Source organism: Callorhinus ursinus, unplaced genomic scaffold, assembly GCF_003265705.2.
Source record: "Callorhinus ursinus isolate GAN/ISIS: 27379988/994484 unplaced genomic scaffold, GSC_fseal_2.0 scaffold2, whole genome shotgun sequence".
NCBI classification, from domain to species: Eukaryota; Metazoa; Chordata; class Mammalia; order Carnivora; family Otariidae; genus Callorhinus; species Callorhinus ursinus.
This window is the reverse complement of record NW_027397064.1, coordinates 51,661,456-51,673,810: the sequence shown is the minus strand read 5'-3', so window position 1 is coordinate 51,673,810 and position 12,355 is coordinate 51,661,456. Positions and strand designations below refer to the sequence as shown.

Below are 12,355 nucleotides of genomic sequence, written 5' to 3'. Positions count from 1 at the left end.
AGACCTGTTGCTAGATCTTATTTAATGCCTTATTGTTATGTTACTATATCATCATAAAAATTCAACAACGGCATTCAGTATACTTGGTTTTCTTTGTAAAACTATTAATTTTCATTTTATGGATTTAAAAACATCCTTCTGAGGGGCACCTGCCTGGCTCGGTCAGTGAAGCATGGGACTCTTGATCTCGGGGTCATGAGTTCGAGCCCCATGCTTGTTGTAGAGATTACTTTAAAAAAAAGCAATGAAAACAAATAAAAATGTCATTCTGAGACTAGGCCACAGGAATCCATGGCACCCAAAGTGGTTAAGAACCTCTGTGTTGACACCCATCACTTCATGCTGCCTTCCTTCTGTTCCTAGCCATCATTTCAACCACTTTTTTACCAACACCCTAATAAATTCCCTTCCTTGTCCCCAAGTGTCCTCTCAGTGCTTCGATTATGTAAACCAGGCCGTCTTTCACATCTGAGTCCTGTGGTGTACTGGTCCTTCTTCCCTTCCACGCCCTCCCCACAAACCGGGGCCCCTGTTTGCAAGGCTACCTTCCTTCCCATGAGGCAGAGGGAGCTTAAGTCCTCTGCCTAGGGCTTCCTTTCCTTCCCAGACAAGGTCAGCACCCGTCTCTTTTCATGTAGTTTATTACTTGTTCAGCATTTACCCTTCCAGAGGGTATACTCTCAAGAGGGCGTGGCCCGAGTCCGCCTGATTCACTAACACATACCCAGTGCCTAGCATGACACAGCGTATTCAGTGGGGGCTTAATACATACATGCATGAACAACCCATTTTGTAACTTTTGATCTAGTGTATTACATGCATTTTTCATGTTGCTTTCATTTACTGTAAGGCTGCATAATATTGTAGTAGGTACAAGTACTTTACTGAAATAACTTCCCTGGTACTGATCATATTGTTTCCACTTTTCATTAATACAAATACTGCTACAGTAGGCATTTTCATATGTAACATTTTATTTTTTTGCTTTGTATTTAGGATTATTTCATTAGTATAAATTACAGGAAGAGGAATTAACTAGTTTAATGGGATGAACATTTTTATGGTTTTTTATTTATTCTATGATGTTGCTTTCTAAAAGGGTTCTCTCAATTTAAAATGCCATAAGTGACATAAACAGACATCTACTAGCAGTTTTTCAAAATACTCAAAAAAACTCTTACTGGATATTTAATCTTATGGATTAATCAAAGGACTGGATAAAATTTTTGTTGAAAAGAATAAAATGAATAACTTTTCCTTAACTCAAAATGTGGTATCCTAATTAATTTCCCATGGAGTAAAAATATTTTATTAACAGAGAACTAAGAACAAAGATATTGTAGGAAAGACAAATTGTTTTAACTTAAATATGGCCATTTTGCTAGTTAAATGAGTAAAAATTATCATAAAACTATGACAGAAGTCCAAATACTTGCAAGCAAGGAATAAAATAATCTGTTATGGCAAGAAATTCTAGTATTTATGTCACTTCATATTTGAAAGAAAACAAAGCACATATTTCCTAGAGGCTAACTAGTTAATAGCATACACAAATTATTTAAAAAATTGCACACTAAGAAAAGTTTTTATAAGAAGCCAGAAATAAAATGTATGAGCTGACAAGTTTCTCATTTACTGACATAAATGCCAGCAGGGACTTGTCAGGCAGGAGTGTGCTTCTTATTCCCATCACACCCTCCCTTCTCCTCCGCAGTAGCCAACCCTGGCTCAAGGTGGGGCTGCTTCTCCACAGGAAGCACCCAGTTTTCTGCCTTAACAAATGGAGATGTGTTGGGATATCCTTTCTTTTAATACTGTAACTGTGTAGAGGGCAGATTGCTGACCTGTGAGGTGGGGTATCCATCTTATTGAAGACAAAGGAAAAAGAGCTAACCAGTGTCCTCTCGCCATGTCCATAACTATAGAAGGTGTTGCAGCTTCCCTGTGAAAGTCTTCTGAATGGTATTAATTTAATATATGCTACCTATGTGACTGCCATGTGGGGGATGAAGTACCGGGAGCTGCAGAGGCCATAACAGACGAGATACTTTAAGCAGTGGGAGAATGAGTAGAAAGACATTTCCTCCATGTATAGAAATGTGAGGAAGACCAAGGAAGTCCTTCCACATCTTTACATGTCCCACTGGGAGAGTCAGGCTCATCAAGCCTTAATGTCTGGAAGGAAAACACAAGTGTAAATAATTACTATGAGATAATAAAACAAGCCCATAAAGAGGAGAGTAAGTACAGGTCACTGTTGCATGGCAGCAAGGCATGGAATGGTCATAGAGTCAAAAGGACGGGGATGGGAAATTTCTTTGAACAATGGTTGCCTTTTATGGCTAGCATTTATTGAGTATCTGTTATGTGATAGGCACCGAAGCTGCCATTATTGATTCATTAATCCTGACAACTCTGGGAGGTAGGTCTTAGCCCTCCCTTCTAACAGATGGGAAAACAGGTCAGTGAACATGATTTGATTAAAGTTATCTGGTCAGTGAGAAGTGGAGCTAATCTGTCTGACTTCAAGCTCATGCTCTTTTTACTACATTATACATACAAGGTAGGTAAACGACACTCAAAAATCATACCTTGGTTAATATATCCTTATTCAAAGACACTCAAAACTTGATTTCTCAAAAATAAAACCAGTTGTAAAAGAGGGTGGGAATAGAAATAACACACCTTTCTGAGGTGTCAGACATCTAGAAGTGTCACTTAGTGAAAAAAATCTCAAATAACCTTCAGAAAGCACGTACGGTTAAAGTTCATGCACCTTCATCCAAAGGTTGCATAGGGGCTGCCTGGGTGAGAATCTGGGCTTGAAGCTACCTTCTCTCTGAATGACTCTAAGCCACCATTTCCCCTCACTAGATCTCACTTTCTAGTGTCCATCAGACGACTATATCATTAAATAAGATAGTATATATAAGACATTTAGCATATTAACATTGGGCGCACAATAATCATTCACTTACACATTAATTATTAGTAGTACTGCTGTTAAAATTATTTTTGCATATAATTCTAATAAGATTGGACCTGTTTTTCTAGAATAAACTATAATAGGTGCAGCATAATGGAAGATGATGGTATCTGCCCACCACAAGGGGCACCTATCACCTTTCATGGATAGCAGCAAGAAGGGACAGCTCCACAAAAGGGAAAAACCCCAAACTGTAAGAACATGAATAATGGGCATTTTTATTATGCTTTACATTTTGCTAAGTATTTGCAAAATCTTTTCATTTGATTCATAAAACACCACTGTGATGTAGGGAGGGCATTATTCCCAATTTATAGATGAGAAAACAGAGGCTCAGAGAACATAATGCCTTCTCTGGAGTCACGGCTAGTTAAAAGAGCAAAGAGTACCACCATCTGCAGATGCGCTGTCCAATTCAGTAGCCATGAGGAGTACTTAAAATTAAATAAAATTAAATATTCAGTTTCTCAGTAGCACAAGCCACATTTAAAGTGCTGAATAGCTATGTGTGGCTCATGGCACTCATGTTGGACAACACAGAGTACAGACCATTTTCATCACCACAGAGTATTTTATTGAACAGAGCTGGCCTATAAAAAAGAGGGCACCAAACTATTAATGTGTGATACCATGCCCAGTATCCACAATACTGCCATGTGCAGGATGAAATACTGATTCTCAGTACTTCTCAGAGCAAGAAATCAAGGACGGGGAAATATTTTATAAATGTTTCTAAGAAAAATACTTTAAGTTTTATACCATAAAGCTAAATTTTGTGTGGTACCATCAGAATTGGGCCTAGAATCCCCCAAAGTGCCTAGTACCAGTGCCCTGAACACAGAGTCTACAAATATTTACTGAGTGATTCTATTTGATCATCCACCCATCTCAAAAAATATTTCACTGTCAGAGAATTCTTCCTGAAGCAAATAAGTGGAATGTCATAAAATGTATGTAATAACCTTTGTTACAACCTCAGGGGCATTTTCGGTTGTGCATTTACAAAATTATTCGATGTACATATAAAATCTTCTATATTCCAATATCTTGTCAATGCCAAAAGGTTGTAAATAAGTGTAATCAAAAGAGAAGAATACCAGTTAAAATACATCGGAAGATGAGGAAAGTTTTTGATAGTGATATAAGCCTTAATGAGGAGATAGCCAAGGTTTTGCTTTTTGGAATGGTTTATAACGTATCCCTAGTAAATTACAAGTTAATAGAACCTCAGCAAATCATAAGGAAGTCTCAACTTTTGGTTCACTTTCTTAGAGTGATGCTAAGGAAATAGCTTTCAAAGTGGAGAAACTAACAATAAATAGTCTTATTTCGAAGCAATATAAAATCCTCACAAGTTTCAGAAGTTAGTTTCCAGAGTCTGACAAACACTTAACTAAGAATCTTCAGCCTTGCCTGGCAGAATGCTGTTGTCAAATTCAAGGTGGATGGGCAAAGATGGAGGCAGTTTCATTTTTTAAATTGACTTTGAAAGTCTTAATGATATATGTACATTTCATGAAAATATGAGCCTTGGTATAATGGTCTGTTCTCTTTAGACAGATGGGACTCAATTTACGTTCTACATGATTGTACCCCAGAACTTCAGATTTAAGATGTTTGTCATAAATATAGTTAATCTATTATTTTATGAGGGATACTAAATCTCGGCCTCCCGGATTTGGATAGATGTATGCCAAATTTATGATGGCACTTGTCTATAAATGACAGATGCTGCCAAAGCAGAAAACTATCATTTTCTTCAACTCAACAGCACAAGGTCCTGTTGCTAGAGACAGAAAGGGGGGAAGAGGCAGTTACAAAGACCTTGCTGGCTAATCAATGGAGTCCTGTGGCAATGAGCGGAAATGAGAAGTTGACATTTGGAAAACTTGGCCCCATTTGTAACAACACATAAAAACTATGAAACACACAGGGGAACCCATAAAAATGATGAGGCAAGTGTCTTGCCATTTGTATCCTTGGCAGAAAGACTCTTCGACAAAATGGAAAATACACTTTCAAAAGCAATAGGGTAACCATAAAAAGCTGAACTATAGCCTTTCCAGGTAAATCCTACTGATCTGCTGGTTGATAACTACTCTGGGTTCATACCTGAGGAATTGCCACAATGTAGAAGCACAATATGCTGAAGACGAAAATGAGCTGTTTTGTGGTATTCTATCCCCTTTCCTTCCTTCTTTTGTCTTTTCTGACACTGTCATCTCACAGCTCCCATGGTACGATCATGAGGATGGGCTAAACAAAACCATCTTCCTATCCCCAGTGGGACTGTTTTAGATGGAATGATTCAAAACGCTACTGAATCTGTGGAAAGAGTTTAGGACAATCCAGCTGGATCCTTTAGAGGGCAGTTCAAGGCTTTTGTCATATTGGGGATGCCCTACCCAGTGTCCACCTCTATTTCAGTGAGTATATTTGGCTCTAGATATGTAAAATCTGTAATTGTCAAACTGGAGCTTTGAGAACATTTGTCATTTACCCGAAATGAGTGTTTTCATTCAAACTTGCTCTGGAAAAGATCTGTAATGTTTAAAGCTTTGTTCTATTGCAGTTAAATGCTACAAACATATTGCATAAGAACTAAGGATTATTAATAAAACAAAGCCTTAATGTTTCTTACAGTGCCATAGTTTCTCCTGAAAAATATCAACAGTCAGCAAGTAATTTAAGAGTAATATATGGAAGGTGGGCAGGGGGTTGGGGTTAAGCAGGTGCTGGGTATTAAGGAGGGCACTTGTGATGAGCATCGGGTGTTGTGCATGGGTGATGAATCGCTAGGTTCTACACCTGAAACTAATATTGCACTCTGTTAACAGCTGGAATTTAAATAAAAACTTGGGGGGGGAACTAAAGTAATGTACGGTTCTACTCACTAATTCTTAAAAAAGTGGTTTAGTGGTTTCTGACTTTGCCCATTGGGATACTTGTATATATTCCTAGGGAAGAGAAGTTTAGAAGTAATGGGAGTAATGACATATGCTTGGAACAGGAAGTCCTGACTTTACTGGGATATGAATAGTTCAACCACACATGAACTATTTCACTTTTCTTAGACCCAGGTTCCTCATCATTACCATATTTTGGGGGGCAGCTTGAAGGTGGCAACCATATATTATTTTTCTTTGTAGCCCTAATATCCAACACATTAAAAAAATACATAATAGGTTGGAAGCTCTTCGAGGGCAAGAAAATGTTTTTGTGTTCACTGTTGCACCCTAGTATCTGTGTGTGTATATATATATATTTATATATATATAAAATACCATTTAGTATAAATAATAAATATTTCTTGAGTAAATAAATGGATATAAAGTTTGTTGCATGACTGAATGAAAGATGGATACTAATTTCTGCCCTAACAGTCACAGGGATATTGAGAGGGTCATACAAAAACATATATGTGACTGGATTTTATAAATTGAACAAATTTAAGGTGTTCCTATTGTTATAGTTCAAGCAGAACATGCTGGTTTCATTATCTTTGCTCTTAATTGCATTTATAAATACATCTATAGCATTTTGAATCATTCCATCTGCTTTCATCTGTTTAGACAGAAACTAATTAAAGGCTGTTTAGCTCTAAATAGCTTTCTATACTTTGAACTAGAAATGGATTTTCCCCATTTGATATCTAATTAATTAAAAAAATCTAGGGCTAAAGACTAGACATATGTACCATTAGGTTGACTACCACAATATTTTATCAAGGTTGATTATAAAAATATTTTATTATTTTCAAGAAATACGGCTTTTTGAAGGCTCTGGGTTTTTCTGAACCTGTTATGAGGGGTTAAATGCTGTCACAAAGAGCATTCAATTTGATGTATAGGGCATATTATCACAGGGAAGTGTACTGTCATATGGCATTATGACACTTGAACTCCAGGGAGAAATTTGGGTCGAGTGTCTGGTTAATATGTTCCAGCCATCTTCCTGAAGCTGCTTAATGCTTGCTGTGTTTTGACCCTAATTCTCCTAAAGCACATTTCTCCTCCCTCCTACCATGTTTTGAACTCCCATTGATGCATCATTAAAAGTTGGGATAGATCCAGAAATGAAAACATTTCTTTGGATTTTACATCTAATTCTATCCCAACTTCTAAAAGGTGAATGGGACAACTATTTTTAACAGCCTTTAATGAAACATATTTAATTTTTTCAATCATGTGGTCAGAACTTCTTACAATAAATGAAATACAAGCTATTATGGTTTAAACTCATTTTGTTTACTGACCTCAGAGGAAAAAAAGAAAGCTTGCCACGATACCCTGAAATGTTTATATCTGATAGCTCCATTATAACAAATTTATTTGGATTGCACAGATCCAGCTACAAGGTGAGCCACATGATATCTCCAAATGGATCATAAAATTAAAAAAAATACATATGGTTGTCCCAAGTGCCAAAATGGCAAGTAATAAAGCTTTTCTAACTTTTGGAAGATCGTTAGGCCACTTCTTAGAATAAATAATCTGTGCTCTTGAGGAAAAGACAGAGGTCATCTGTGGGTCCCATGCTCCTTGTTAGATACTCTGAAATAACACTTTTCCTTGACTGATATTTGTGAATCCCAGGGTGCTGCCCTCCCAAAAGCTCCATCCCTTAACATTTGGCTATTTCCTCTCCCTCAAGATTTGCCCTCATTGAACAAGACTTGCCCTCTATTGCTAAGTTACTGATGCTAAAATATGAGGATGGAAATTGAATTAGTCAATCATATGATGTTGTGAGCCTGGATATTTGAAATCTGGTGGCTGAGACATCAAGTAATACAAATATTCATTTTGATTTAAATATCTAAGAATCATGTAGATACTTAAGCCCACTTGACAGGAACTCTTCATTCAGAAGAGAAAGACCACTGCTAGGTAACTTCAGTCTCATAAGAATTGGCAGTCAACCATGATTTTTCACTGTGACTGTTACTCTAATTTCTAGCTGACTCCTTAGAGACAATGTTGTCCGAAATAAAACATTTGGTCAAATTAAGTGCCACAGTCACTATTCCTCTTCCCTTCTCCTTCTTCCTCTCTACATTCCACCTAGACCATTTATGAAGGACGGGTTTTTGTGTCTTCTGATCTTTTAAAACAGGGATTTTGTGTGTGTGTGTGTGTGTTTGTTTGTTTTAAGTGGGCTCCACGCTAGGCTTGAACTCATGACCCTGAGATCAAGACCTGAGATCAAGAGTCAGATGCTTAACTGACTGAGCTACTTAGAAGCCCTCTAAAATCGGGTTTAAAATGGAATAAAAACCAGTTTCCAAAAAATCTATAACTCTGACAAGGCTGTGGGAACCTTTTAAGGATTTAGAAATAGGTAGTTAGCAAAAGGTTACTTATCACATTGTTTAGACCAGATTTCCCATTTGGGCAAAATTTCTAATTTTCCAACTTGAAAATTGTACTACATATATGTGGGAATTCTTGCTTAGAGGCTGATATTCATTTGAAGTTGACAAAAGAATATCTATCTATTTAACAAACACAACCCACTTTATTTTTAAATAGTGCCATCTCTAACAGCTTTGGTATTGCCTTTGTGGATATGATAGAACAGATAAAATAGTTCATTAGTATTAATATTTATAGAAAACATGGGGAAATGAAGAAATAATTTGAATGACCCAACCAATGAATTATCAAATCATTTATACAGATTTTGAGTAAGGAAACACAGAAAATGAGGTAACCCCAAAATATAGGTGGTTGCCATTACTTCTGGTCCAAGTCTCGGCAGTGACACAGTGAGTGAAGCCCATACTATTAGACCAAGTATTTGGGGGGTGGATAGAGAAGTGCAGAGCAAGCAGAGGATGCAGGATTAGAGACCACCACAGAGCTGCTGGAGAAGAGATTCTGCGGTTGAGATTTGTTTTCCTCTCTCCCCACTCTCGTCCCCTAGGGTCATTCTAGATCTCAGTTCTCTTTCCTTGTTTATACCACTGCTATACTTGACCCTGGTGTGTTCCTATTGCTTACTAGGCAAACACAAGTGCTTAGAAAGTCTCTTTCATTGAGACCTCACTAGTATTTGATGGTAGGAATAAATGCCTTGAGTTGTTTAAACTTTAACATATGCTCATTGGTTACCGTAGAGGTGTAAGAAATGCTGTGATTATGACCCAAGCCCCTGATTTTCTATTTCTATCTTCCTCTTTCCTTGGGTCTGTCCCCTAGTCTTTGACTTCTTTTTTATACTTCCTTTCCTCTTCTTCCACATCTTTCCTTCTTTAATCGTCTTCTATACTTTTATTGGTTCTTCTTTCATTGATCCTTCTCAGTTTCCATTTTTAACATTTTTTTTCCCTGCTCAATACTTTTACTACTATCCCTGGACAAACCCAATTCCCAAATAATAATATAACTAAGGGGAGCACTGAGCACACACAACAGCAATACTGGAACATTTACAATACCTACCAACTGTGCCATTAGCTCAAGACAGAAAATAAGCTGAAAGGATGGAGTGACACTAACTTCCATTGTTTTATCATCTTGTGTATAAGTTCTGCTGTGCTTAAGGAGCATAATTCAGGTAATAAAACCTTTGGCAGGGTGTTGTTTCATAGAGGCAACAATATCCTGTAGAAAATGAAACCAGGCAGGAAGTCAGGAGATAATGGATCCTGTTCTTCCAAACACTGGGTAACCTCCGGTAAATAAGTCCTGCACTGTGGACCCCACCTCGGTTTGCTATTTTGTAAACCCTAATATCTGATAGACCTGTGTGAAGGATTAATTAGATAATATACATAAAAATACTTCGTTCTTTAGAAGGGGAGAACTGTGATGTAATAATCCAGTATTTATCATCTGTTCATCAGATAACATGATTTGGTGATTCTGTCACACAAAGAACAAACATTTTTATTATCAAATTTGGGTTAACTCACTCCTAGGCTGCAGAGCTGTTGGAACCACCATTCCTGGGACCTAATCAATTATTGTCCCTTCCTAAATAGTCTTTTGGCTTACCAGGCTTTCTGAAACTTCTTCTTGTAGTAGTAGATTTGCTCTTCTCCAAAGCCCTGAGCAGCCACAAGAAAGCATTCTTAAGTCTTCTAAAATTCTATGATTATTTGAAGAGCAGAAGAGAATCAGATGTGTGTGTGTGTGTGTGTGTGTGTGTGTGAGTGCACGCACACACGTGCACACATGGGTGCTTCCAACAACAGAGAGGTCCCTGAAGATAGAGTCAAACATTGAGAAAGGGATATATGCTCTTAGTCTCCTTTCATAGACCTTGTTCCTCAATTAGTCACTGAAACAAGAGGACTTCTCCATCTTGGGCCTGAGGGGCAGTTGTGAGTGTGTGAAAACCTTTTAAACATCCAATTTCATGGTATACATGCTAGAAAAATGATTTTTTTCTCTTCTTTCTGATCATTCAGTTTGAACCTACTCAGAAAAGCTGCTGATTCATTGGACTATGAAATACAGACTCTTCTTAAGAGGCATTTCCTGTAGTAGCCCATTTCCAATTATGTAACGTGCTCTTCTGCTAGTCAATTCATAACTCTTTAAAAAGCTCCTTTAAAATTCTCAAGTTCACTTGTAACTCTGAGGGGAACTCTACACAGACCTTCAAAAATCAAAATCTTTTATGACAACACATTTCTAGATTCATTTAATAATGCCACTCTCAGAAAACTTCACCTTTTGGACCCTCCCCTCCCCTTTGCTGTGGTAAAAGAATATAAAAAATTCTATTAATAAACAACTTTAAGCATTCCTTCACTGAAAAAGTCTGTAGCAAAAACCAAACATAAAATGAATAAAAAGGTCATAAACTCAGTATTTTAGATCCATTTCTCAATTTTTGTCTAAACACATTATGACCAAGTAGCCTCTACTTACTTTCATGCATATATACATATATATATATATTTACACACACACACACACACACATATATATATACTTAAATGTATATATTTTAACAACATGGAATGGTAACATCAAATGCTTAGGTTCCGTGCAAACACATAACCCTTCCTGTGAAGGAAACATATTAATATCATAAAAACAAATCATGGAGAGTAACATGCAACAGCTGAGGGGAGGAGAATGGGGTTGGGGCAGGGGACCCGGAGAAACACAAAGAATGTAAAGAACAAAAAGTGTCATTGACCTGATTTGTCAGAGCTGTTGCCTGTGATTGGAGTGATGGAGCAGCTGGGATTAGCCTTTGCGCTGTCCTTGGAAGAAACCATTTTGGGTTTATTTTTCGTTGCCTCTAGTGCTTTGACCTTCTTGGCATGTTTACTTCCTTTGTAGTGGGCCTCGGCCTGGCTCTACAAAGGAGAACAAATCAGGCTCATTTTTTTGCTACTTACAAACACCACAATGGATGATCATGCAGGAAAATACACATTCAATCATAGGCACCACGGACATTTACTACTCAGCACTCAACTATGTTTTTGGCATTTAATGAAGTGGTAGACCAGTTCCTAAGGGGGTGTTGCATATTGAAACCTTCTCTACAGCACAGAGGACCTGTGTCTTTAAAAACCAGACATTATTATGAGTAGACAACAGGGCCAGGGCACAATTGTGATGCCTTGTGCCCTCCCACCACTGCCCGTTGGGGTTACTTTCAAACATTGAGCTGGCAACAAGCTGCTGTGAGTGTCCTTCCACAACATTCCATTTTGTTTCCCTTCAGCTAAAAACCTGTTTGCCCTGCATCTACTTTCGTCTAGGCTCTGCTCTCTCCAAGAGCAACTGATGTAACACAGCAACCTGCTGTGAGTGGAAATGGAGCTACATTTTAGAATCATCTACATGTGCTTCACGCAGCATTTTGAAGATCCCACTTCCAAGAATGGATAATTTAAGCCACAAAGGAAGGACAGTCCTTGTTTCTAATCTCAGAAGTGATTCTGAAGTCAAAGCAGTTCGTGTTACGTTCACTTACATGCAAAGCATAGGTGGAACTGTGACTTCGTTACTAGATCAAAAGGAAGAAAAGAGATCAAGACAAGTGACTACTAAAAATCTTTAAAAGACAAAAACAAATTACAGGAAAACAAGAAAACATTTAATTAATTTATTGGTATTTGGAAATTTTCTCTCTGCCTAAAGAATAAGGATTTTATATTTTGGACATCTAGCATGAATACACATATTAACAAAAGAATCTAAGTATATTCGCTTCAATTTCATTTTCAGTAGACCCTGAAAATAAAAACATGCATTTGGCAAAAACAAAAAAACAAATGGAGACATATATTATATGGCATATTAGCTTAGTTATAAAGATGAAATGGATGATAAACATCATAAAGTGAGTTCTCATTACAAAATTTCTAAAATAATAACTTTTTTTAATGTCCATTTTCCT

General features: G+C 37.3%; 1 protein-coding gene across 15 annotated transcripts in view; it reads right to left on the bottom strand.

Annotated features, from left to right (window-relative positions):
- ZNF385B (zinc finger protein 385B) overlaps positions 1–12,355 on the bottom strand; it is a 393,631-nt gene that overhangs the window by 18,527 nt on the left and 362,749 nt on the right. For all 15 annotated transcript variants that reach the window (XM_073881855.1, XM_025887583.2, XM_073881836.1 and 12 more), the window contains one exon: positions 11,141–11,303. In XM_073881855.1, the coding sequence (XP_073737956.1) occupies positions 11,141–11,303 (163 nt within the window). The remainder of the gene's footprint in view (positions 1–11,140; positions 11,304–12,355) is intronic.